At 41.1% G+C, this 27060-nt stretch overlaps 1 protein-coding gene across 3 annotated transcripts; it reads left to right on the forward strand.

The window, feature by feature from the left end:
• Positions 1-284: 284 nt before the first annotated feature.
• Positions 285-26985, forward strand: mvk (mevalonate kinase). 3 transcript variants are annotated; one of them, XM_068054751.1, is made up of 11 exons: positions 285-507; positions 1987-2079; positions 5105-5252; positions 9511-9658; positions 10344-10499; positions 13555-13658; positions 16234-16279; positions 18368-18458; positions 21293-21412; positions 22560-22713; positions 26399-26985. In XM_068054751.1, the coding sequence occupies exons 1-11, from the start codon at positions 499-501 to the stop codon at positions 26560-26562; spliced, it is 1233 nt and encodes a 410-aa protein (XP_067910852.1). In that variant the 5' UTR covers positions 285-498; the 3' UTR covers positions 26563-26985. The 3 variants fall into 3 exon arrangements, with proteins under 3 accessions (XP_067910852.1, XP_067910853.1, XP_067910855.1); XM_068054752.1 differs by having other exon boundaries at positions 285-455; XM_068054754.1 differs by lacking the exon at positions 5105-5252.
• Positions 26986-27060: the final 75 nt, after the last annotated feature.

Below are 27060 nucleotides of genomic sequence, written 5' to 3' on the forward strand. Positions count from 1 at the left end.
CCTGCTCAGCTCATCCGTCCCATTGGTTCCTCAGTTCCGACCGTTGACCGGCCTTACGAGCTCATTGGTCCACAGCGCTCTCGACCGATTGGGTAAAAGTGACCGTCGTTTGATTTGCCGTCACTTCACTGGCTCTCAGTGATTGGTTTGAAAGGTGGCCTATATTTGGCATGGTTGGCACGGATTTGATTGAAGGGGCGTTTTATGTTTCGATTGGTGCTGGTGACGGGAATGCTTCCATTTCACTGGCTGACTGGGATGGGTCCCTCCCCATTAGGGCCGCCTCGACTGGGACGTACCTGCGCAATCTTCAGAGCTGCTGTGGGTTGAGTGTTGTGATGTTAGTGAGTAGCTGGATAATTTCTACTACTTCTTCCTTTCCCTCTGTCGAAAGTAGTATGAAATATACTAAACAGAAAATTCTGGAAATGCGCAGCAGCATCTGAATGTTTCAGGTAACGGATTCTTTATCAGAGCTGAACAGATGGCATCAGGAATATGACTGGGGTAAGGGGGTAAAAGGACGGGTTAGGGAATAAATAACTTTACAAATGTTCTGTTAAAGGTGGTGCAGTGGGTAACATTCCGGCCTTTTTGAGTTAGGGTTTCTGGGCTCAATTCCCATTGAGCGCCAATTAAGACTTCCCACTGAGGGAGTGCTACACTGCCAGAGGTGCCGTCTTTCAGATACAAGGTTAAACCTGACTTTGTGGATAGAAAAGATCCCATAGCACTACTTCAAAGAAGAGTAGAGGAATTATCCCTGTTGTCCTAGCCAGTATTTATCTCTCAATCAACATCACTTAAAGAGAGACCATCTCGTCATTATCACATTTATTTGTTTAGAGATACAGCACTGAAACAGGCCCTTCGGCCCACCGAGTCTGTGCCAACCAACAGCCACCCATTTATACTAATCCTATATTAACCCCATATTCCCTACCACATCCCCACCATTGTCCTACCACCTACCTACACTAGGGGCAATTTACAATGGCCAATTTACCTATCAACCTGCAAGTCTTTGGCTGTGGGAGGAAACCGAAGCACCCGGAGGAAACCCACATGGTCACAGGGAGAACTTGCAAACTCCACACAGGCAGTATCCAGAACTGAACCCAGGTTGCTGGAGCTGTGAGGCTGCGGTGCTAACCACTGCGCGAATGCTGCCCAAAATTATGTGGGAGCTTGCTGTGTGCAGTTTGGGTGCTGTGCTTCCTACATTACAGCAGTGACTACGCTTCAAAAGCACTCAGTGGCAGTAAACTGCTTTGGGATATCCTGAAATAGTAGTGGTGATCTCCCCAAAGGCAGGTCCTCTACTAATTTTTCCATGCCTCATGGCCCTGCACTTTCCTGTTCAGTTGCTTGTAAGAGCATCCCTTTAACTTCCATGTGAAGTGAGCAATATGACTAGGGAAAAAGTGCATGAGGTGGTTTCCCATTGCCATCCTCATGTATGCTTTAAAGGATCTTCCGCCTATAAGCAGCTGTTGTCCCTTGAGGCTCTAGCTCTTGAGCTATAACCACTGAAAATTTGCTGGTTCTGCAGTTGGCTATGGCTCGTAACCCTGAACGTGGGACTCTTGCCTGATTCTGCAAAAGGGCAGGGACGACCATCCTCTGAGGTAACAGGGTGATCCTGAAAGATGCTATATAAATGTAAGTCTGTTTTTTATGGCCTACCTAACACCCCAATGGGAGTAGCATCACGAGAAGATGTGCCCAAGTTCATGAGGGATGGGTAATAAATTTGGCCTTGTGAGCTTTGCTGGCAATTTTTTTTTTAAAGTTTGTTCTGTATATGCATTACTCTTGGAACATTGGATTGAAGTATCTTTTAATCGATGTTTAGTCTTGCTCAAGACTTGTGGAGTAATTTTATTGCCTGATTTTAATTTTGACTTTCTGATTTTAACAAGTCAGCTTAATTAAGAAGTTAATGAGTTGAATTTTTTTTTATTAGAGTTAAAATTTATCTCTTAGGACACACTTTTCACAATGGCAAACAAGACGTTTATTATATCTGCTCCCGGGAAGGTGATTTTGCATGGAGAGCATGCTGTGGTCCATGGAAAGGTAAATCATCATTTAAAAGAAATGAAGACTTGCAGTTATATGAAGATTTATATTTATATATGAAAGAGAAAGTCTCAGGAAAAGGAAACCCATATGATTAGGTTTTATTTCAAGGCATTGAGCTCATCAAAGAGGTCAGGTGATGCCAAAGAAATGAAACATTTTTGCTGTTTGTAATTGAATTAGTTGATGAAATTGCTGCCTTATAATAAGGGTGAACAATTTGCACTTATCAGTATGCGCCTATAAGTGCCTTGAATTTTCACATTTATGCTGTATAGATCAAATTTGAATAAAGAAGGCCCTTCAGATGAAATACTATCTTACCACAACAGAACCTAGTTGTTTTTAAACAAATGCAGTGTTCTGGCTTCACCTGCTCTTGCTGGCAACCCTATCCAGCTGTTAATCACTGTATGTGTACTTTCTGATATCTGGTCGGACATTGCTCATCAGAACTTTGAACTCGTGCCCTTTGGCCTCCTCTGTAGCTTATCTCAAACTGTTGTTTTTGGGTAGTAATCTGGGGATTAACTTGGACCGCGTAGCTGTCTTAAGTACAGTACAAACTTGCAGGATCTACCTCCTCCCCCAGAGCCATCTTCATGACGATGAGGCCCAAGGTGTAATATGCGGGTCTCCTCTAACCTCGACTGTTGTGTGTAGGGGACTAATGTGCTAGGGCTGAAGTTAATGCCCTCTCTATAAAGTCTCCTCTGAGATGCTTCTTTTCAAGACTTATCAAGTTGTTCCTCACAGCTTGCTCCTCTGACATCTGCACTGTCCTTATGTCCTGAATGGCCTCCCCGATGAACGGTGAATACTGTGTGCAGTACTCCAGTCGAGAGTTCCGGAGATTTTATTTTGACAGATTTGGCAATATAACCCTATTTGTGTTATTGTTTACCATGTTTAAAGATGCCAATAAATGTCAACTAACACTTTGAGGTTACATAGGATATATGGCACAGAAAGAGGCAATTCGGCTCAACCAGTCCGTGCCGCTATTTATGCTCCACTTGAGCCTCCTGCCATCCTTTCTTACCTAAATCCAGCATCGTAACCCTCTATTCCCTTTTCCCTCATATGCTTGTCTAGCCTCTCCTTAAATGGATCTATACTATTAGCTTCAATCACTCCCTGTGGTAGCAAGTTCCACATTCTCACCACTTTTTGGATGAAGAAGTTTTTTCTGAATTCCCTATTGGAGTTCTTGGTGACTATCCTATATTGATGGCCTCTGGTTATGCTCTTACCCACTCTATCAAAACCTTTCATAATTTTTTAGACTTCTATTCGGTCACCCTTCAGCTGTCTTTTTTCAAGAGAAAAGAGACCCACCCTGTTCATCCTTTCCTGATGAGAGATAGATTTAAAATCTATATATTCTCTAGTGTATGGTGACCAGAACTACATGCAGTAGTCTAAGTATAGTCTAACCCAGGTTCAATACAGTTTTAGTATAACTTCCCTATTTCTCAATTCTATCCTTCTAGAAATAAATCCTAGTTCTTGGTTTGCTTTTTTATTATGGCCATGCTAACCTGTGGCACAACGTTTAGTGATTGGTGTATTTGCACTCAGATCCCTTTGTTCCTCTACCCCACCCAGACTCGCACCTTCCAGGTAATAAATTACCTCCCATTCTTCCTACTAAAATGTACTACCTCACATTTATCTGTGTTGAACTTCATTTGCCAATTATTTGCCCATTCTGCAAGTTTATTAATGTCCTCCTCAATATTGACTATCCACTGCCCCCTGCCCAATTTGGTGTCATCTGCAAATTTAGAAATTGTGTTCTTGATTCCAAAGTCCAAATCATTAAGGTAAATTGTGAACAACAGTGGTTTCCAGTGCTGATCTTTCTGGAACACCACTTCCTAGCTTCTGCCACTGACCTTTACTCTGACTCTCTGCGTTGTCTTGAAACCAGTTAGCAATCCATTCTGCCACTTGTTCCCTGACTTCACATTCTCTCTGACCTTTTTCATTAGTCTATTATGGGGCAACTTATTGAAGGCCTTTTGAAAATCCAGACACATTACATTACTGCATTACCATTGTCTAATCTCCCTACCCCCTCAAAAAAATCAATAATGTTAATCAAGCAAGACTTTCCCTTTTGAAATACATGCTGACGATTTCATTACTATTTTTCTTCTCTAGATGTTAATCTATTCTCTCCTTTGGTAGGGATTCCATTATTTTTCCTACTGCTGATAAGCCCTTTCAACCCTCCCTTTGCCAAATTCTATCCCACCACAGACTGTGCCATCTGTTCTTGGACACCTCCTCAGTCCAGTTTACTATTTTGGTGCCGTCTGCAAATGTAACTACTTTGCAGTGAGATTGTAAGTCATTGTCAATTTGCGTGGAAGGAATTGGGGGACTCACAACTCGGACTCTTGGGCATGCTATATCATGCTTTCTTCCTCATACCATCGGAACCTAAGTCCTCTTATGCCTAACCTCCTGTTCCTTCCCTTTAACTAATTACCAATCAGCTTATGATAGCTGATCTCAGTTTGTAAAGGAGTATCATTCAGTATTTTATGAAAGTCGAGGGCTACAAAGATGTACAGCTTCCCCTATAGCTTGATTAAAAATAAAGGAAGAAAATGCTGGAAATATTCAGCAGGTCAGGCAGCATCTATGGAGAGAGAAACTGAATTAGCATTGTAGGTCAATGACCTTTCATTTGATTTAATGTAGTTTTGCATAAAAAGCCAAGAGGCAGTGTAAATGATAATTTCTGAGCAATAACAAATAACTTGTTCTACTTGTAATCGCTCCCCTGTATTCGTTTTTTTAATGACCTACACAATGCAGTTGGAAGGGCAATTTTTTTTTGTCATTTTTCATTTCTTGTTTCTTTAACAAAATGAATATTGTGGCAGATGTCAATCAGCACCTACAACTAACTGTTTTTGCTTGGTATCATTATCGTAGCAGTGAAGGACTTGGAAAGAGATAATTTTTTGAAATTCCAAGGCACTCATGCGAACTATTTTTGTGATTATAGGTGGCTCTGGCAGTCAGCTTAAACTTAAAAACATATCTGCGGTTACAACCATGTCCTGATCAAAAAGTACAATTAAACTTACCAAATATTGACGTCCATCTTAGTTGGAAAGCTGCTGCCCTGCAGTTCCTGCAATCAGCAATTGATGGTAAGATGCAGCTAAATGAAGAGAATTATAATGAATAAAGGACATTGCCCGTGCAAGTTCTTTGAGGGGAGAGAAATTAGTGCATAAGGACATGAGTTTGCAAGGTGGTACAGCCCATAGGAACACCAGTGCTGGGACTGAGATTCTGTACTTTGCACCTCAGCCATTGGATCTCAGCCAAGCTGCTGTGTGGAGGTATATAATTAGAGGCCTGATGATTCTCTGAAGGAAACATCTCAGAAGAAATCTCTGCTTATTTCCTTGTAGTTAGTTCAGAGCAAGATTGGCTGAGAGTTGGAATTGGGAGTCAAAAGTGAAGAAAAATTGAGAGGAAAATAAGAGCAGGATGGTTTAAACATAATTTATTTTGTAATGTGGAAATGCGTTAACCTAGATGATTAGTAAGTTATTTCTACAACACATGCTGAATTATAGAGTCATTCCTAATATAGTTACTAGCTATGCCAGTTTTTATTAATCAACTAAAATCTTTTTGGCAGTAGGAATATCAGTCATTGATTTATGAGCCTGTAAACCTACAGCGGGATTGTCATCATATCAATGCACATGCAGCTGACACTCCAATGCAGTATTGAGGGAGTGCTACACTGGTGGAGGTGCTGTCTTTTGGATGAGACTTTAAACCGAGGCCCCATCTGCTTGGGTGGATGTAAAAGATCCCATGACACTATTTCAAAGAAGAGCAGGGGAGTTCTCCCTGGTGTTCTGGCCAATATTTATCCCTCAATCAACATCACTAAAACAGTTTATCTGGTAATTATCATGTTGCTGTTTGTGGGCATTTGCTGTGTGCAAATTGGCTGCCACATTTCCTACAATACAACAGTGACTACACTTCAAAAGTACTATGTTGCTGTCAATCACTTTGAGATATCAGGTGGTCGAGAAAGGCACTATATAAATTCAAGTCTGTCTGTCTTCTACCCTTGAGAAAAGGAATCCTAGTGAGTCCAAAAGCTAGCAAGGAATTTCACTGATAGCACTGGCTGTTAATGTGATTCCTTAATTGCCAGGTTTGTAAATAAGATGCTCTGGAAGCACAGATGAAGTAATCAGAAAACAGGGCTGATTTCACTCAGGAGGGATATGAACTACAGGTTGTGGCTTTATATAATTGAGTGTTAAAAGATTCAAGGTAACATCCCCTTTCATCAATTTCCTTTTCTTTAAAAGACTTTCCACTTGGTACTTCATTCAGACAACACAACAACTTGAGGTCATCCTCTGCTGCCTGTGTCTTAACTCACACAAGGTTCTGTTCACCTATCACCCCTGTGCTCGCTGATTTACATTGACTCCCAATGTAATTGATTTTAAAATTCTCATCCTTGTTTTCAAATCCTTCCATGGCCTTGCCCCTCCCTATCTCTATAATCCCTCCAGCCTTACAACCCTCTGAGATATCTGCATTCCTGGCCTCTTGAGCTTCCCTGATTTTAATTGCTGTGCCATTGGTTGCCTCACCTTCAGTTGTCTGGGTCCCAAGCTCTGGAATACCTTCCATACACCTCTCTACCTTGTTTTACTCCTTAAAACCTACCTCTTTGACCAGGCTTTTGGTCATCTGACCTAATATCTCCTTTTGTGGCTCAGTGTCATACTTCATTTTATAATGCTCCTGTAAAGCGCCTTGGGACATTTTATTATGTTAAAGGTGCTATATAAATATAAGTTGTTCATATAGTCATCATGAGGAAACTAGAAAACATGGGAGTAAATGGGTAAATTTTGGATTTTATCTCACTTTTTTGTACCTTAGCACCATGGTCCATGTACAGGTAGATGAAGGACACATTTAACCCCTCTTTGTTAAAAGAGGGTTAGAGTATGATTCTTCTATTCAGTGTCTCCTTCAGTGATGTATTCAAGGGTATGATGAAGGATAGATCTGGAGCGTCCAGTTCAGGCATTTTTGCAAGTATGTTGGTGTTCCTTTCCACAAAGTTGTTGGCTAGCTAACCTAGACATCCAATGTATCCCACTCACCAACTTTAACAATGGGTTTACCAGTGGATATGGCGCTGTGTGGCCCCAAATATGGTATTGTAGTTTTGCGTGGCTCATGAAGGAATCTCAGATGTACTCATTGGGGCATAGACGGAGAAATTGTTGATTCATAGCAGTACCCAGAAGATGCCTACTTCAGCCTAGAAATGGTTAATCAGGTAAAAGGGCATTTCGATCTGTTTTTTTTGTTGAAAGCTTGAGTTCCAATGCGATTTAAGCTTGTAGCATATAGGACATATATCCATATGGTTCTGCTTTTCGGTTCAGAGTCCATTGACATGCATCAGAAAGGCTTTCTCTGGCTCATTTGTGCAATCCAGGATCAAGCTGTGAGGTGGATTAATGGCAAAAAGGGGAAGCGGCTACAAGAGAAAGGGTTGCAGCCTATGCAAGTCTGATTACGCTGAGTACCCTGAAGGAGGAGTTAGCTGTACGGTGGGTGTGCCTTTATCTTGAAGTCCCTCACATAATGACTTAAACACTGATGTTTCAGCCTGCACTAGAATAGATGTCCGGTTAATTCAAGTTACACTACTCCGGTTCAGTGGGTGTATCATGGTTAGAAAGATGTTGGCAGCATATTCTCTAAGCTGTTTGTGCCATTCTTCCTACTCTGTTCCAGATAACCCTGCTTGATGGATAGGCATTCAGCTTGGCAGTATCCTGTGCTCTTTAGCTGGTTAAACAGCAACAATACCCATGCACACTCAGGGGCCCCAACATCCTGGATCTGCTAACCTGTGCACAAGGTTTTTTGACTTATGTATTTAGGGTCTCCTAGTGGGAGGGAGAGGAAAATCAGAAATTTTACATGAATAGATTTATTGGTAGTTAAATTTGGAGACTCGTGCTTGGTGATGCTTCTGCATATGTTAGACATCAACTGTCTTTTTTTTTTTAAAAACTCCTCCGGGAGCAACTATTGGCTGAAAAAAGGACTTGTAGGATATTTTCCTTTGGGGAAAATGTTGCTGCAAATTTATTTATAAAATGTAATGTAATACTGACTTTTTCACGCATATTCGTAACTGGAGAGGTATATACCTGCTGGAACTAGTTTAGACAACAATTGCCAACCTGTCCTACAAACCGTTTGATCAGATTGCTGTCTAGATTAAGTGCCTTGGGACATTTTTCTACATTAATTGTGCTATATAAATGAAAGTTGTTACCACATTGTCAATATATTGAATTTTTTTTGTACCTATAGATATTGTGGGCTGAATTTTACGCTGCCCCAGCGGGTAGGATGGGGGTGGCGTATAACTGAGCAGGTGGCCTTCCTGCCCCGCTCCCGCTCCCGCCTCCAACCAACTTTATGACGGTTGGGGCTGGGGAGGAGAAACTGCCCGCCGGAGGCCAATCAAGGCCTGTAAGTGGCCACTTAAGGGCTCTCGCCTACCTCTGCGGGTATTTTACCCGTGGCAAGCGGGCATGCTGGGAACATGAAAGGCCGCCCAGCGATAGTTGCTGGCCTTTTCGCGCCCTTGAGGGTGCCATGGCAGTCGGGCACAGGGTGCCCAATTGAGGGCCACTCCCAATGCACCCCCGCACCCAAGACACACCCTTTTCCCCCCACCAAACGACCATCCTTGCTCGCCAGGGCACGCCCAATTCCCTCAGCGAGGCATCAAAAACCTATCTTGGATCCCGACTCCATGGCATCTTCCTCAGTCGGCTGGACTGCAGTCCCAACAATGGCCACTGCTCCCAGTGGTGCTGCTGGGACTAAGAGCCCACTGATTGGCCGGCAGCTCACTGAGGCGGGACCTCCTCCCTCAGGCGGGTGGCAGTCCCACCTCGGGACAGTAAAAGCCCGGGGACCTGTCAAATGCAGGTTGGATCCCCGGGCTGGGCAGAAGCGGGCTCGCCACCGACTTTTACATCAGTGGCCAAGTCCCGTCCGCCTATGCTAAAATATAGCCCTGTATCTTACATTGGCAGCATGTATGCTGTTAGTTAACAGAAGTCAATTGTGGAAAATATAATTATTTGGGTCATTGAAGCTTATGCTTCTGGTATTAACTTTCCCATTGTTAGCCCTCAGCTATACTTCTCTTAATAATTGATCTGTACAATTTTTGATAAGCAAAGAGACAGGAGCAGCATAAAGTCTGTTGCTTCTGGTCTTTTTTTTTAAAAGGCAGCGGTGGAACAGAACAGTTTTAGTGCTAACAGACTGACTTCCCATTGGTCCTATTAACGATGCCTGTTCATTTTCTTTTTATAGTTGATGTCCTGAATCCAAAGGCTGCAAGCCAGGAACAGGTGGAACAACTGAGACAGTTTGCAGGAATTCCAAAGGGTGCCACAGACGCTGTGAGCCTCAGTATCCTCTGCTTCCTTTATCTATACGGTGCTATCTCCACCAGCTATGGGTATTGAGTTCTTTCTCTCCCATTAACTCACCATATGAAAGATACAGTTCAACTTGGCACCAATTTTGATGGTTGCATCAGGACAGGCAACAGGTTTATGTCAATATTGCAGCTGCTAAGGTTGCAGAAGTACAGCTCCCGGTAGAGATGTATAATAAATATATTTGCACTGGGAGGGAGTTCGGGTGGGTGTAATTGTAACCTAAAGATAATGAAAAGAAGGGTGGGAACATTGGTCAATGTCAGAGATTAGAATAATAGAAACACTCTAATAGAAAAGGTTATAGGAAGTAATAAAATATCTTACAAAAATAAACAGGAGTACTGAGTAAGAATAGGGATAACTGAAACATGAGTTCAGAGATGATGAGACTGGCAGTTAAATACTGCAGGTTGTAATGTATTTAGAAATGTTAGGGAAGGTGTTGAGGGCAGTTGTGTTAATCAAACAACAAAGGCAATAGCAAGAAAGGATATAATCAGACTTTGTACACTTTATTTTGGAGTATGATTCAAGAATGCATGACAGCCATTTATAGTGGTTGTGTGGAAAGAAATGAGCAACAATAGAAATCTGATGTTGAGAAAATATGCAACTTCTAAGACTCTAATCTAAGTTAGTGTAGCAATCAAAACTCCTGGAATAATAATGTGCTGATTATGGATTTTTTTTTTTGAATTGCAGGCAAATGCCAAGTGTGGACATTCTGGTTTGGTCTGAACTTCCAATAGGAGCTGGGCTTGGATCTAGTGCTGCATATTGTGTATGTCTGGCAGCAGCCCTTTTATCAGCCAATGGGGCTATTACCTCTCCTGTTCCACAGGAGAAAGATACCACCAGGCAAGCAAAGATACCTCTGAGGTTTTATAGCCTGTCTTATGAAAATATTATTCGAATGATTAGATTTACAAATTTATCCAGTCAAAAGAAAAAAAAACTGTAGGCCAGTGTGGATATTTTGATTCCAGACAAAGTCTCTACTGCTGGTTAAGCTGTTATAGGGTCTTCAGTTGGATAATTGGGTACATTTACCTGGTGGGATCCTCTAAGGTGCAGTGTTAGTAAAATATCTGTAATTGTATCTGTGACGTATTGACCTGATTTTGGAGGCTTGAAATATCAAATGAAATAACTAGACTTTTGATTCTGACTCTTTTAATTGGCTATTTTAGGACAAACTATCCAGTCAAATGTCTGAATTTCACCTGCTCAGTGCCAGATAGCAAAGTGTAGCTATCCAGATAATGGGTGCATTTTTTTGCCACGGATGTGAAAAGATTTATTTACAACTGTAAAATAAACCTGTTAGCTGACAAAGGGCTCCCCATAGAACAAAGAACAAAGAAAATTACAGCACAGGAACAGGCCCTTCGGCCCTCCAAGCCTGCGCCGATCCAGATCCTCTATCTAAACATGACGCCTATTTCCTAAGGGTCTGTATCTCTTTACTTCCTGCCCATTCATGTATCTGTCTAGATACATCTTAAAAGATGCTTTCGTGCCCGCGTCTACTACCTCCACTGGCAACGCGTTCCAGGCACCCACCACCCTCTGCGTAAAGAACTTTCCACGCATATCCCCCCTAAACTTTTCCCCTTTCACTTTGAACTCGTGACCCCTAGTAATTGAATCCCCCACTCTGGGGGAAAAAGCCTCTTGCTATCCAACCTGTCTATACCTCTCATGATTTTGTACACCTCAATCAGGTCCCCCCTCAACCTCCGTCTTTCTAATGAAAATAATCCTAATCTACTCAACCTCTCTTCATAGCTAGCGCCCTCCATACCAGGCAACATCCTGGTGAACCTCCTCTGCACCCTCTCCAAAGCATCCACATCCTTTTGGTAATGTGGCGACCAGAACTGCACGCAGTATTCCAAATGTGGCCGAACCAAAGTCCTATGCAACTGTAACATGACCGGCCAACTCTTGTACTCAATACCCCGTCCGATGAAGGAAAGCATGCCGTATGCCTTCTTGACCACTCTATTGACCTGCGTTGCCACCTTCAGGGAACAATGGACCTGAACACCCAAATCTCTCTGTACATCAATTTTCCCCAGGACTTTTCCATTTACTGTATAGTTCACTCTTGAATTGGATCTTCCAAAATGCATCACCTCGCATTTGCCCTGATTGAACTCCATCTGCCATTTTTCTGCCCAACTCTCCAGTCTATCTATATTCTGCTGTATTCTCTGACAGTCCCCTTCACTATCTGCTACTCCACCAATCTTAGTGTCGCCTGCAAACTTGCTAATCAGACCACCTATACTTTCCTCCAAATCATTTATGTATATCACAAACAACAGTGGTCCCAGCACGGATCCCTGTGGAACACCACTGGTCACACGTCTCCATTTTGAGAAACTTCCTTCCACTGCTACTCTCTGTCTCCTGTTGCCCAGCCAGTTCTTTATCCATCTAGCTAGTACACCTTGGAACCCATGCGCCTTCACTTTCTCCATCAGCCTACCATGGGGAACCTTATCAAACGCCTTACTGAAGTCCATGTATATGACATCTACAGCCCTTCCCTCATCAATCAACTTTGTCACTTCCTCAAAGAATTCTATTAAGTTGGTAAGACATGACCTTCCCTGCACAAAACCATGTTGCCTATCACTGATAAGCCCATTTTCTTTCAGATGGGAATAGATCCTATCCCTCAGTAACTTCTCCAGCAGCTTCCCTACCACTGACGTCAGGCTCACCGGTCTATAATTACCTGGATTATCCCTGCTACCCTTCTTAAACAAGGGGACAACATTAGCAATTCTCCAGTCCTCCGGGACCTCATCCGTGTTTAAGGATGCTGCAAAGATATCTGTTAAGGCCCCAGCTATTTCCTCTCTCGCTTCCCACAGTAACCTGGGAGAGATCCCATCCGGACCTGGGGACTTGTCCACCTTAATGCCTTTTAGAATACCCAACACTTCCTCTCTCCTTATGCCGACTTGACCTAGAGTAATCAAACATCTGTTCCTAACCTCAACATCCTTCATGTCCCTCTCCTCGGTGAATACCGATGCGAAGTACTCGTTTAGAATCTCACCCATTTTCTCTGACTCCACGCATAACTTTCCTCCTTTGTCCTTGAGTGGGCCAATTCTTTCTCTAGTTACCCTCTTGTTCCTTATATATGAATAAAAGGCTTTGGGATTTTCCTTAACCCCATCTTCATTTTAAGTGGAACATGCATGCTGGATCTGTGCTAGTCTGCATTTGTTTTCTTGTAAATCTGCTCCATTGCGCCTTCCTTCATGGCAGCGTACCTTCCAATGTGAACAAGTAATTGCTCAGCCTGTTGAGGTATCTTGCAGCATTACAGTCAGCTTTCCCAGCTTGTACGATGCAGATCCTGCTTCCGCAACCCCTACCCCCCTGCCCTGAAGTGGTCTATAACCAGCTGCAAGAAGACTTACCCTATTTTGACATCACTGCCATTTCGTCACTAAACATCTAGCCCTGCTGCTTGACAGATATAAGCTTATTTTTAAACTTGCCTGTGCTAATTTTTCACTTGTCAAATGCTGCAACTTTAATCAGAGAAAATTAATCTTTTGGGGGAAAATACACCTTTAGTACAAATGAGGAGCTAGTTAATAGAATGGGTATGAAACAGATGACAAAAGATGAGATTTCAGTAGGGATAAGTGAAAAAAGTTGGAATCTGATGAATTATTTTGCAGATGCTGAACATAAGATACAATTGCAGCATATAGATTTAACATGAAAATGCATGGGGAGGGGAAGGGAGCAGAAAAAGAAAAAAATCCATTAAACACAGTCCAGTAAAGACATGCCCTGGTAGTGTTTCATTAGATAGAAATTTTGTTACTCTTAATGACCAGAGTTTCTATGCTTTTATTTTTCTGTCTTTACCCACAATCAGATGGAATGAGGATGAATTGGAACTAATTAACAAATGGGCCTTTCAAGGGGAGAAGCTGATTCATGGAAACCCATCTGGTGTGGATAATGCTGTGGGAACATGGGGTAATGTTTGTTTATATGTTGAAAACAGAATATTTTACCAGAGCCTAAAAGTTAATAGCAATTATTTCACAAATGTTGTGGCAATGTGCCTTGATAAAGTGCCATCAGCAGCAGCCAACAATATGAAAGATGTGAATCCCACCATTCCAAATGCCTGTGATGTAAATTTGCACAGGTCTTAAAGATGTAGACAGCTGCAGTGCAAAACCAGTGTTTGTATCTCTGTTGAGTCAGGCACCAGACAGCGCACTGAGGAAAATACATGTAGAGCAGCAGCAATACACAATCTTACAAACACTGCTCCTTTATGCTTTTTTTGCCCCCAGCAACATATCTAGTTACTTGTACATTATGTAATCACTTCTTTGCAGATGTCGAACTCAAAAGCTTTGCTAGCCTTTAATAGGAGGGAAGAAAGAATAAATTAAAATGTATGTTGAATAACTTTGTTATCTGTCAAGAAAATAGCATGATAATGTGTCTGTACCTACCTGAAAATCAACACGGTGGCTGGGAGAGTGGGTGGGTGTTTTGAGGGAAGGTGGACAGGGCTCGAGAACTACATATGGCCTAAAGCCACAGGTGGGTTACCTATGCTTAATGCATCAAGGAAATGCACCTGCTGGTGTCTTTAGAATCGAGAAACCAAGGAAAAGGAATATCGTGCTGAAGACCACCAAAGCTGAAAAGGAGAAGGGAGCTAAATTAGGAAATGATGATTCAATGATGTCAAACCGCCTGAACATTGGGGAGGGAAGGAAACAGAGTTTTGAGGCCCTAGTAAAGACTGAGTTCTAATAGGAGCACCCTGTTGATTTAAACATGGTAAGGAGAACAGAAAGGAAGAACGTGTAGAATAATGTGTTTGTTATTTAGAAGGAAAAAGAAAGAAATGGATAGATGACACTGTCTATATTAGTATTGGTAAACTGGAGATGAGATGGGATGTGACAGAGAAAGATTGCACAGCACAGTTTAATTAATCCAGGTAACAGGTGTTACTTTGATATGGGTTAAAGAACTGATCTGCAGTCTTTCTCAGCTGGTAAACAGCACAAGTGAATCAGAGAGATAATACTGACTGCTTAAAATCACTTAACATCTGAAAATAGTCAATATAAATCACATACTGTCTTATAATTTAACAAAGTCTTTGCTTAGAAAACAATTTTATTATTTATTTGTACAAAGTAGGGTGTATACCTGCTACATTCAAACAGTACATCAACTAGTTTATGCATGTATTAATCTGCTAAATTTCTGCTGAGTAATTACTGAATTATCTAACAGAGTATTAGGTCTCTAATAACCACCCAGCCACCACTGCGACAGTCATGTTTGTGTGTGTGTTTGGTGGGGGAAGGTGGTGAGAAATTTTTTTAAAATTTACAGTGGCAGTATGTGAAGTGTCCCATCTTCCTTATTCAAAGCAGGCTCCCAAAACGCAGTTGGGAGCCTGATTTAAATTTAGCAGCTTCCAGTGGGTTTCCCGGAGCTTGGGAACCTGATAAAGAAACGGAGGAGAAAGCTGCAGGCTCCAACAGCTTAGTGGTTTTTGGAGCACTCCTTGTGGGTCAGGAGGAGCAGGAGTACTTCCCCACCGGCCCATCAGTGAAACCTGCGGCCTCCCTCTGTCAATCATGCCCCCACCCCCTCACCACCTCCCCATAACTATCAGTTTCTGGAAATTTGCAATATCTTGTTAAGTGTGTGGGAGCCATTCTCTTACTTGCATTCACTCAATAGAATTAGAGAGAAATGTGACATCAAGGCTCCGCCTTCTAAGATTTATTGCTGGAATATTGGGGTTTGTGTCAGCTTTGCAGCACATGAGCTGAAAATATTTATGGCTGGCAAGGGAGCCTGAGAGTTTCCAGACCTGTTGGTGCTGTAAGGGTTACTTATCAACATAGTCACGCAGTCACCCATGTGACAAGAATACAGAGGGCCATAGCATTTCGTAACTATCACTAGTTGCATTTAATTATTTTTATTCAGCATTTGTTAAATTGAATCGTTGGTGAATGGATAATTTAAATGGGATTTTTAAACATTTTGCTCACCCAAACAAGAGAATTTTTGGGGGGAATGATTCCACATTCCCTTCCAGTATTTTTGTAGTTGGCCTTTATTTCTGCATCAGCCTTGCTTGCAGGTGATTCAACCACACCCAATTCTGTACTTGCTGATGCCCACAAAGGCACATTTCCAGTAGGGGTTACCAGGTAGTGATCGAGCAAAGATCCCAATCCAATTTTTTTTTTAAAATCCCTTTTTGTAACCCATGGTCACTAAGTAGTTGCACGTCTCTATTGTCAACACAAGTAAAATTGGTTATTGAGTAAAAACTGTGGTTCAAACCTAGGGCTCTTCCTTGTCTGTATGGCTCAGCCGTTTGCTGGATGAACTTGCTGATCAATTGAGATTATCTGTGGTTTAATGAAATCCTGGTGCAAGTAGACCTATCTTACCTCAGGGATGTGAGAAGCTCACCCAAGATCCAGGTTGTAATATGTTTTTTTATTTCTGTCAAATGTTTCCATCTTTAATTTTTTTTTTCTTTTTTCTGCTTTAGGGGGAATGTTGAAATACCATGCAGGTAAAATTGACCCTTTGTCCAGGTATCTATCTTCACTCATTGACTGAGTCTAGAGCTATTTCTAAAATATTGTATGACTTTTAATAACTTGTAGTGCTTTCAAGTGTACTCCAATATGGGAAACTAACAATTCAATAATTTGATATTGACAAGCAATTAAATATTTTAATATGATGGATGTTTATTTGCTAATTAATCAAATTTACAATCCAATTTTTTTCTTTTATATTTAAAATGAGTGACATTGATGCTGGAGACGTCCCAGTTTTGGCATGAATTATTTCTGTTTGCTTTAATAATTTAATCCCATTTACTCCAAATACTTGGTTTTTTTTAAAGTGTTATGAGGTCATGTTCTTTATTGTTTTGTTGAAAAAATTAAACTGTAACATTCTGATTTGTATTTTTACTAAGTTTTCATACTTGTGATCCCATATGCTTGCTTTTACCCCCTGCCTGCCCTTTTCTCAAATTTGGACTCTCTGCACCACATGCAGTTTTTCAGCCAAGAGGTTACATGCTCCCAGGTCTTGATGTTTTTGAGTCAACCACAAGGAAATTGATAGAGGCTGGACCAGAGTGACTATTTAAATTCACCCTTACGCCTTTGATTTGTGGCCAAAGTTGCAGTTGTAAAGAGACGTTCTAAAGTCTATGACACAATACTTGAGATATCGTGCAGTCAGTTCGAATGTAGCAAACACCACCTTGCCATTTATTGTATGGAAATGCTTGTTGCATACCAGGTTAGCTGTAATTCCAGCTGTCACATTGTAAATAATCTGCTCCTGGTTATTTGTTTAAGTAAACAGAAGAACCAGCCTACCCTATTGAAAAATTGTAAGCACCCGTACTTCATGTGCAAATATAGTTCTGTATCAAGTGGTCTGAACCATTTTACACTAGATGAAGATTTTTTTTCTCCAATTCTTTGCCGTGGAGTAGAGGAAACACTGTGAATGAGAAACCAGTGGGGAGATGCAGGATCCAAGTTGAGCTTGGTCCCTCCTCTTTATTTTTTTTAAAACAAAAAAAATCTGATTAAGATTTATTTAAAAGTTATGTTTAAACGTCTGGCTAACCTCAGTCAGTTTATTCATCCTCCACGACCAATGTCTGGTCTGTCGGCATGTTCCTCCATGAGGAAGAATGCTGATTCATTCGGGGGAATAAGCATCATGGCATGAAGATGTTTGTGGTGGTTCTTGTTTTATAATTGTTCCAGGATTCTAATTGTCATTAAGGGGTAATCTGTTTGTTATATGCAGGTGGCATTGCCATAGAACAGTGGTTTTTGACTTTCGTGTGGAGGAAACCTCCTGCCAATAGTGACAGACCCCTGTCCCAACTTCTGAAACTCAGTGACCCAGAGTGTGAAAGTACTATCATTTCAGAAAATACCCTCCTAATTCAAAAATACAGTATAAAGTAATACTATACAGAAATATTGATACAGATGATCTTCAGCTCTTCCTGCTGTCCTCTAAAAGATCCTTTGGGACCCTTGGACCCCAGTTTGAAAAGCTATGCCATAGAGTTTGATTACTTTCAATTAATGACATTTTAATCTGATTGTTATAGATGGGGATTTTTTTTTAAACAGGCATATAGTAAGCAGGGTAATTTTTTACCTAATTAAATTTTAAAATCTAGTTTCCAGTCTTTCCATTAAAAGAAACATAGGTTTAAGAAAAAAACAATGTTCTGACAATGTTAAACATTACAGCATACTGATATAAGCATATCAGAGTACCACATGAGTGCAATGTCATTGTGAGCCATAGTTTTTCTCTCTTAAACCAAAATAAAAAGTCTCTACTGTTTCTACTATCCAGCATCTTGGTAAATTCAGCTCACTGAGTGGTACAGATACAGTTCATTCTTTGTATGCTACTGGCTTCTTAAAGGGAATGTCTCATGTTTAACAAAGTGTTTCCTTTGTTCAGCAGTATAGAAAGTATAATGAATGACTTGGGGCCTGAACAAGTTTTCCATTTTAAATGGACAAGGTGTTGAATACACGTGCATATGATATTATAAAGTGAGTACAATAATGGATTCAAAGATTTTATTTCTGTTTACTAATTTTTTCTTGTTCTCTTTATTTCAGAGTCCCCACCCTCCGGATACTTCTTACTAACACAAAGGTGTCAAGAAGTACAAAAGTGCTAGTAGCGGGAGTGAAGGATAAACTTAATAAGGTTCGTCTTTTTTAAATAATCCCTGTCAGCAGAAATGAATTGTCTCTTGCTTTCAGATACTGGAGCTTGAATTATTTCTTTACTTACCTGGTACTCTTTATTACTCTCTTTCAATCTTGGTGACCTTGGTACTTCATCTAGATTTCTGCTGGCCTGAGTGAAAGGCATTTTGTCAGTCTCAACCCAATTCATATTGAGCGTGGATCCACAATGCAAAACTGCTCCTACTATTGCAGCAGTAGGCACCAAATTATCAGTCTCCCTCAGACAAATCACAAAATGGTAGGTATAGAAAATAGTAAAATGTCATGAGCGCAGTAAAGACACCCTTGAAGTTGAGGCTGAAGCACATTGTTGGGGGCAGAATAGAGGGAACTCTACTCTGTACTATACCTGAACTTAGAATACTTGATCCTGAACACCAGGTGCTTAGAATGGAACATGTTCCATTCTTTTCTGCTAATGTGGGGTGTTGAAGGGCAAGCTAAAAACATCACCAGGCATGCCTTTGATTGAGGAATCAACTTAGTGAAGCTACAACCCAGAGCTAACTGCATGTTAAATATCAAAAGCAGCATGCCCTAGACAGAGCTAAGTGGATCAGATCAGGCCCTACCACATCTAGTCAAGAATGGTAGTAGTGAACATCCTGATCCACAACTATGCAGAGGCCAGCCAGTGAGTGTAGGGAAACGAGGCTGAAGTTGAAGTGTTGGCAAGTCTCTTCACCACCACCTCGTCCAGATCTTCAACAACTCTACCATCATTGAATCTCGCATAGTCAACTTCCTGAAGGTCACCATTGTCCAAAAGCTTAACGGGACCGTCTGTATTGATTTTTGTTGGGTAAAACTATCAAGGAATATGGAACAAAGGCAGGTAAATGAAGTAAGTGGTACAAATGAACCTTGATTTAATTGAATGGTGGATTAGGCTCGAGGTGAATGGTTCATTCTTGTTTCTATCTAAACAATGTGGCAACAACAGGAGGGCAGAGACTAGGTATTCTGATCAGGTGCTCACCTCACCCCTTAGAGCCTCTCTGCCATCTGCAAGGGTCAACTCAGAGTGTGATTAAATACTCACCACTCGGCTAGATGGGTGCAGCTGCAACAACACTGGAAATTTGACACCATCCAGGACAAAGCCATCTACTTGAGCCACAAGCAGTACTGTCCAGCCTCTCCACCACTAGAGCACTGTCTGCAATATGTACTTGTACTGCAGAAACTTACCAGGTTTAATTCAACAGCCAGTCCCTGTCCTATGACCTCTATCTTCTAAAAGGACAAGAGCCACAGGACCCTGGAAACACCATCACTTCCAAGCTCCCTTCCAAATTTCAGACCACCCCAATTTGCATATATCGCTGTTGCCTCGTGGTGGCTGGGTTAAGATCGTAATTTCGTAACAAACACTATTCGAGAAGCACCATGAACACAAATGTTGCATAAGGTTAAGGAGAGGACACACCACCTTCTCCAAGCAGGGACGGGCAATTTAAATTGCTTTTCCAGCATCATCTACATTTCAAGAACAGATTTTTAAAAACATTAATGTGCCTCACCTTTGTGCTCATCAGGTACATTTTTGAAGTAGGAAAAATTTGGTAACTAGCCTGAGGAAAATTTATCTTGTGCTTTGACAATTTATGGGCAATCTGTGGTTTGCTTGCCTACTATTCAGCTGTTTGTTATATTTGAATAACAGATGTTACAGACAGGTGGGAAATGGTGTGGGTGGCTTCCGCTTTACACCTCTCAACTGACCGCAGGTAGTATTTTAAAAAATTGTGTCTTAATCCTTGAGTGTTTAAGGGTCAAATAAACAGACAAATGTCAGGTTTTCTTGTAGGGTTAAAAAGAAAAATAACTATTTATTTATTCAAACAGTACACTCATGTGTTTTCAACCTCACCCACTCACTCATTCAAATGCATACAAGAAGAGATAGAGAGTAGAGGGTAGCATGCAATTAGAGTCTGATTACTGTAGAAGTGGTCATTGTTTAATAACTTCTAAAATTTCCTCCCGGAAAAACTCTGAACAGTGCTGCAGGCTTGGTGTTCCTTATCTTGGAATTGATGAAGTGTCACAGACTCCTTTAGTTAAAACTCAGTCTGGAGTTGTTGCTGGTAGTCCTGGTCCTGTTTCTCAGATGGTGGGGGGGGGGCTGCGGGGATGGTTTTCAGGTCACGTGTACAGTCTTTTGCCTCTTGATTAAAGATGGTGCTGTCAGGGCTTATTGCTTAGCTTCTCTGAGTGGTATGGCTTTGTGACTCTCTGAGAAGTTACTTCTTTTAAGATTAAACACCTCTCCGGTTTTGATTTGAGTCTGGTGATTAAAGAGGCTTTCCACTAGAGTGTTCATTCAGTGTCCCAGGATGTGTGGACTGTTGTTACATAATGGCATCTGAATGTGATGCATTTTGATAAATAGGTATTATTTCAAACCTGTTATTTATGCCTTGGCTTCGGAGTCAGTCTGTTTGCAAAAGCCTTTGCTAGCCCTTTGATGATGTTAGTCATTAGCATGAAATGGGCTGTTTTACATATCGATATGTCTCCTCGAGGCAATTCCAAACGTTATTAATGATCCCGTCTTCAACAGACAAACATGTTTGGCAGTACAGGAGGGGTTCACCTGACCTCTGCCTCCCTGTTGCCAGGTGGCAAAGTGTCCATTTTCTTTGAAGCTTAGTTCAGCAGTTTACTTTTATTTCATAATTTCTCCAGTTCATTTCATATTTCATCATTGTTCCCCCTGTGAGTGTGGCATTGAGTGTGACAAAGAGAAAAGTGAATAAATTGAATTAATTTTCTATCCTTCTTTAGCTGCCAAGCATAATAAAACCTGTCCTGGATTCAATAGATGCTATTTCATGTGAATGTGAGCATGTTCTGGCTGCATTAGCATCTGGCAATGCAATAGACGAAAACTACACAATCCTGGAGGTAAACTTTACACATTGCTCCTGTTCTACTTTACTGCATTTGTGCAGAGTCGGGTCAAATTCTAATTAAAACAATGCAGTTGATTTTTGGAATTTACTGAAAGAAACACATATGTCAATTGTTTGATAACTTGCATCTACTTGAATCAAAATGATTGCTCAACAGTATTGGGGTAGCCCTGAGTTTTGACACTATTTTATGACAGCACCTGAGCCTCTGTGCTGAGATTGATTATCTCAAAGCTCATTCCTGTACTCGAGAGCTGTGAGGGTGAGAACTGAGAACAACTCCGTGCTGAAGGAGTGGATTTGTGTAATGTACCATTGGATGAAAGTCCTGCCAGTGGCTCAGAACTCCTGGTCATAATGTTACTGGAGTGGATTAGATGAAGGGTATTAATAAAGAGTGAATATCTTTATATTGAGGGGTTTAGATATCAAAAACTACAAATTGAAATAAAGTTAGGCATATAAAGGAGAAAAGTGAGGCAAAACTTAAATACAATAAGGGTAAGAGGGTTATGGCATAAGTTATCAAGGGTGGACGAAATTTGCTTGAGACAATTGAATGCATATCTGCAAGGAGAATGAAGTGCACAGCAAAGTGGAGAGGTGAAATTGAGAATGATAGAAATATGTTTGGTAGGTCAAGATGCCTCTTCCTCATGACTTTTTTTTATTTTGCTCTGCCTCTTCTGTAGATATTGACACATACTGACATGCAAGTCCACAGAATCCAGGGTTTTCACTGACCTGATCCAATTCAGCATTCTTCATGTGAACCTGGACAGTGACTGTTGGCTCTTCCTATCCTCGTTCAACATTCACATGTGTTACTGGATAGCAATGGGGGAAAAGATCCTGGATGATTTCTATCACTCCTCAGACCAGAGTGCTGAGGTTGATTGTAGCATCTGTGCTGCTACCCACAGCTAAGACCTGTTAATTCAACACAGAGCTGTAATTGAACTTGTACTGGCATGTCTATATGGCTCAGTGGCATATTGCTTTTATCAACTGAGTGATGAGCAGAGCTCAGTGTTGTGCAATTTAGAATTGCATAACAGGTCACCAGAACAAACATCATCTTACCTATTCAGTGGTGATTTTTTTTGCCTTACCAATCTTACTTTCTCTGCTGATTGCAGGAACTTATTGACATCAACCAGCATCACCTGAATGTCATTGGAGTGGGTCATTCCTCATTGGACAGGTTGTGTCAGATAACTGCAGCATATGGTCTACATAGCAAACTGACTGGAGCAGGAGGCGGTGGATGTGGCTTAACACTGCTTAGACCAGGTACGAGTTTTGTTGGGTAATCTTCAATGATTTATTCCAGCAGACTGAAGCAATTGTTTATACTAATAAAATAATTACAAGTATTACAACCAAATAAGTGAAAAAGCTTCACCTTAAAAAATCTACTAAAGGGGCAAAAAAAACAGAGACTATGAGAATAGGATCACTTCTATTTACCTTCAGGATCTACTTGATTTATCTCCTCTTTTGCACTGTGCTGAGGTTTTACACAGTGGCTCCTTGGCCCACCATTTAGGTTTTTGTACTTTTAGAGTTGGTATCTGAAGAAAATATAGAATTGATAAAAAATTATAATCGCACCTTTCACGTCAGCATGGCCCATAGCAGTTTATAGCCAGTTAATTACTTTTGAACTGCAGCCACTGTTGTAATGTAGAAAATGCAGCAGCCAGTTTGTACACAGCAATCTCTCACAAACAGCAATGTGATCCATGGCTAGGACACGGTTGAAAACTCATGATCATCTTCTAAATAGTGTCATGGGATATTCTACATGTACCTGAGGTGGCAGACAGGTCCTTAGTTTAATATCTCATCTGAAAGATGGCACTTCTACAGTGCAGCACTCCCTCAGTACTGGCACTGGGAGTGATGACCTAGATTTTGTACTCCAATTCCTGGAGTGGGCCTTGAACCTTCTGACTCAGAAGGTGAGAGTGTTACCATGGCTACCACTACATTGTAGTGAGGTCTTGTTCCAGAAATACCCTTGTATTTTAGTTGATACTTGACATTTCACAGAATAGTTCAGTAATTAATGCTTCAGCATGTATTCTTCTATAGCTGCAAACATTCCATGTTGGCTGACAGTCCCCATTCCTGGAAGGTGGTTCCTAACTACAAATATTTAAATACTTTAGATGTGGAGTGTCTAATTAGAGATTCATTGTTTTCTCTTTAATGACTTGAGTGATAAATGTGGAGCATAATCCATTCAGCAATAATGCATTTGTATAGCACATTGGCATGTCTGCAAGTGCTTTCTGCAGTAAATTTTCTTTGGTGTTGCATATTTGGCCAGGAGATTTGCTGTGGCCAAGAATTCAGACGTGTTGCAGGTGAAGCACCTCCAGTTTATTTTTGTGTTGTGAATTGATTGCCTGGAAACTTGCTATCCACCAGCAAGGAAATGTATATCAAGAAATGCTGGATTCACTCAGCAGGTCTGGCAGCATCTGTGGAAAGAGAAGCAGAGTTAACGTTTCGGGTCAGTGACCCTTCTTCGGAACTGGAACATGCAGTTCCGAAGAAGGGTCACTGACCCGAAACGTTAACTCTGCTTCTCTTTCCACAGATGCTGCCAGACCTGCTGAGTGAATCCAGCATTTCTTGTTTTTGTTTCAGATTTCCAGCATCCGCAGTATTTTGCTTTTATTTTAAGGAAATGTATATGCAGTATTGGAGTTTGGCCACCAGATGTCAGTGTAATGCAATTAATTGCTAGACTGGCCTGACTATTACTGGGGCTACTTGACATGTGAAGCTGCTAGCAGGGTAAACTGGGTTCCTTTTGTTTCGGAGCAGACTGCACCAGTCCCAGTGCTGCTGTCTTATGTTCTTCTGCATAAATGAAAGACCCATAAAAATAGTGCAGTTTCCACAGGGAAGAGAAAATCTTAATTACCATCAATTAAGATAATCACAGACCCAGGAAGCTTTAACTCGTTATTCAGTTCTCATACTTTCGGGCTTCGTTACTTCTCTCAAAGATATTATCCTGACACTATACCAGCATTTATATGCTTTAAGAAACTTTTTTAACTGCAGGTATTTGAAAAGCTTACACAATCAGTTAACACGACTGAAATCACAAAAATAGCAAAAATTCTCAGGGTTTCTTTTGAAATGAGGGCCAGGTGAGTGTCTGAACCCAACAGAATACTGTCTGTTGACATGATCTCACAACCCCAGGATTAATTTATACCTACCTTACCCACTCCCTCCATAACCATTTATACTGGAGAATGTTTTTTTTTAAGAGATACAGCACTGAAACAGGCCCTTCGGCCCACCGAGTCTGTGCCAACCAACAACCACCCATTTATACTAATCCTACATTAATCCCATATTCTCTACCACATCCACACCATTCTCCTACCACTTACCTACACTAGGGGCAATTTACAATGGCCAATTTACCTATCAACCTGCAAGTTTTTTGGAGGTGGGAGGAAACCGGAGCACCCGGTGGAAACCGACGCCGACACAGGGAGAACTTGCAAACTCCACACAGGCAGTACCCAGAACTGAACCCGGGTCGCTGGAGCTGTGAGGCTGCAGTGCTAACCACTGCGCCACTGTGCCGCCCGTTCAGGCGCAGTGGTTAGCACCGCAGCCTCACAGCTCCAGGGACCCGGGTTCGATTCTGGGTACTGCCTGTGTGGAGTTTGCAAGTTCTCCCTGTGACCGCGTGTGTTTTCGCTGGGTGCTCCGGTTTCCTCCCACAGCCAAAGACTTGCAGGTGATGGGTAAATTGGCCATTGTAAATTGCCCCTAGTGTAGGTAGGTGGTAGGAGAATATGGGATTACTGTAGGGTTAGTATAAATGGGTGGTTGTTGGTCGGCACAGACTCGGTGGGCCGAAGGCCCTGTTTCAGTGCTGTATCTCTAAATAAATAAATGTTGATTCGCTATTCTTGGTTTCTGCAATTTCTGCTACTATTTAAACCACTTGCCTTGGAATTTTTTTTGTGCTTTTATACTTCTACATAATTGCTATCACTATAGTCGCATTAGCCAAGAATTCTCTGTTGTGACTGACACAGTAAGGGAATGGTTAACTGAACCCTTTTGAAAGTGTATGAGAGCATCTCAGTCAGGTTTGGTTATAGTGTTCTGTCAGTCAGAATTCTGTAATTTCATAGACTGCCGTCATTCATTTCCAGTTTGACTGCAATCAGCAATCTAAGTGCAAATAGGGCTAGTTTTCCCAAGTGAAGTTATGCTTCAAGTTGCTACTCACTCATTTGCATATTGGCAAATGCAAATTTTTTCATGAACTAGCACATTCGGGCAGTGTTTTAGAATGTATTTTTGCATTTTAAAAAATCCTTGAAATTTTGAGTGGTAACTTGGTGTAACTTTATTAATACAGCTGAAAATGGGTTTATCATAATTTTAAATATTAGTCATATTTACCTGTGGGTAAACCAATTTTAAGGAACTGAAAATTACTTTGAAACTTGTAAATTGTTCTGAATAGCTTTTATTGATGTACAATAGTCAATTTTAGAAAATGAAATTTTTTTAAAGGTGCTGATTAGTGCTCTTGAGCCTTTTTTTTTAAAAAAAGGTTAATTTTAAGAGCCTCCTCAAAGACCCACAAACGGGCATAAATAACAGAAACTCAGTATGGTTATTAATTTGATCTGCAGGCATGGCCAGTTTAGTGAGTGGGGCCAGCTTTCAAAACACTAATTTTGAAACCAGCACAAAAGATCACAGATCCTCAAATTTCCACTGGATGTAACTTGCACTTGAAATAACTTGCCCTTTTGTGCTGGTTTCACCAATTTTGGGTGAATTGTACTGAAAAACAAATGCAACTGAGCACCTCTACCTCCAAGTGTTTACACGGTACTTTCATGAATCTCATTATAGAATGGACTCTATTCTATTGCAGTACTGCTTCAGTTTGGTATGTTCTGTTAATTTTGTATTTCAGATACAAGTCCGTCTGTGGTTGAAGCGTCTAAACGGGCTTTAAAAGACTTCGGGTACGATTGCTGGGAAACAATTATTGGTGGATCTGGTGTGTCTCTGCATTCGCCATCTTCCTTGCACAAAGACATATTTCAGCTTTTGTGCGATGTGAGGAATTGCCAGTGAAGAATTTTGGAAACTTATTTCTGTTATGCTAATCAATTTGTACACACTCGTGTACTTGCCAGATTGTGTCAGTGTTCCTGGGATCTGATCACTCGTTCTACACCTCTTCACCTCGCCATCCCCCTGCGCCCAAGGAGAATTCAGCACAGTAGAAACTGTTCTTTTGCCATTTACCTCTTGTACATGCAACATTGCAGAATCTTTCTCATTGCAAAAGACTGCTTTCCAATATAGTGCCTGGTTGAAGCACAATACTGTTAAATAAATGCCCTAAACAGAAAGCATTCAGCAATCCAGATGGTAAGGATTATTCAAAGTGTTGTACTTGGTTGGAAAATGCTGCATTGGAATGGGATGGTATCCCAAATTTGTTCTGTATTGGCCACTTTTTTTAATTTGAACAATAAACTGGTTTTTAAAGTTTTTGTTTGTGACCTCTCAACAATGCACATTGTGTTGAAGATGATTGTATTCTGGAGTGTTGTCGTGAGAGTTTAC

This window comes from Heterodontus francisci, chromosome 23, assembly GCF_036365525.1.
Source record: "Heterodontus francisci isolate sHetFra1 chromosome 23, sHetFra1.hap1, whole genome shotgun sequence".
Lineage (NCBI taxonomy): Eukaryota > Metazoa > Chordata > Chondrichthyes > Heterodontiformes > Heterodontidae > Heterodontus > Heterodontus francisci.

Excerpts from the sequence above, each read along its gene's own strand:
- mvk (XM_068054751.1), top strand. Across the intron at positions 18,459-21,292 it reads TGAAGGATAAACTTAATAAG|CTGCCAAGCATAATAAAACC; the intron begins GTTCGTCTTTTT and ends ATCCTTCTTTAG. Across the intron at positions 22,714-26,398 it reads CTTAACACTGCTTAGACCAG|ATACAAGTCCGTCTGTGGTT; the intron begins GTACGAGTTTTG and ends TTTGTATTTCAG.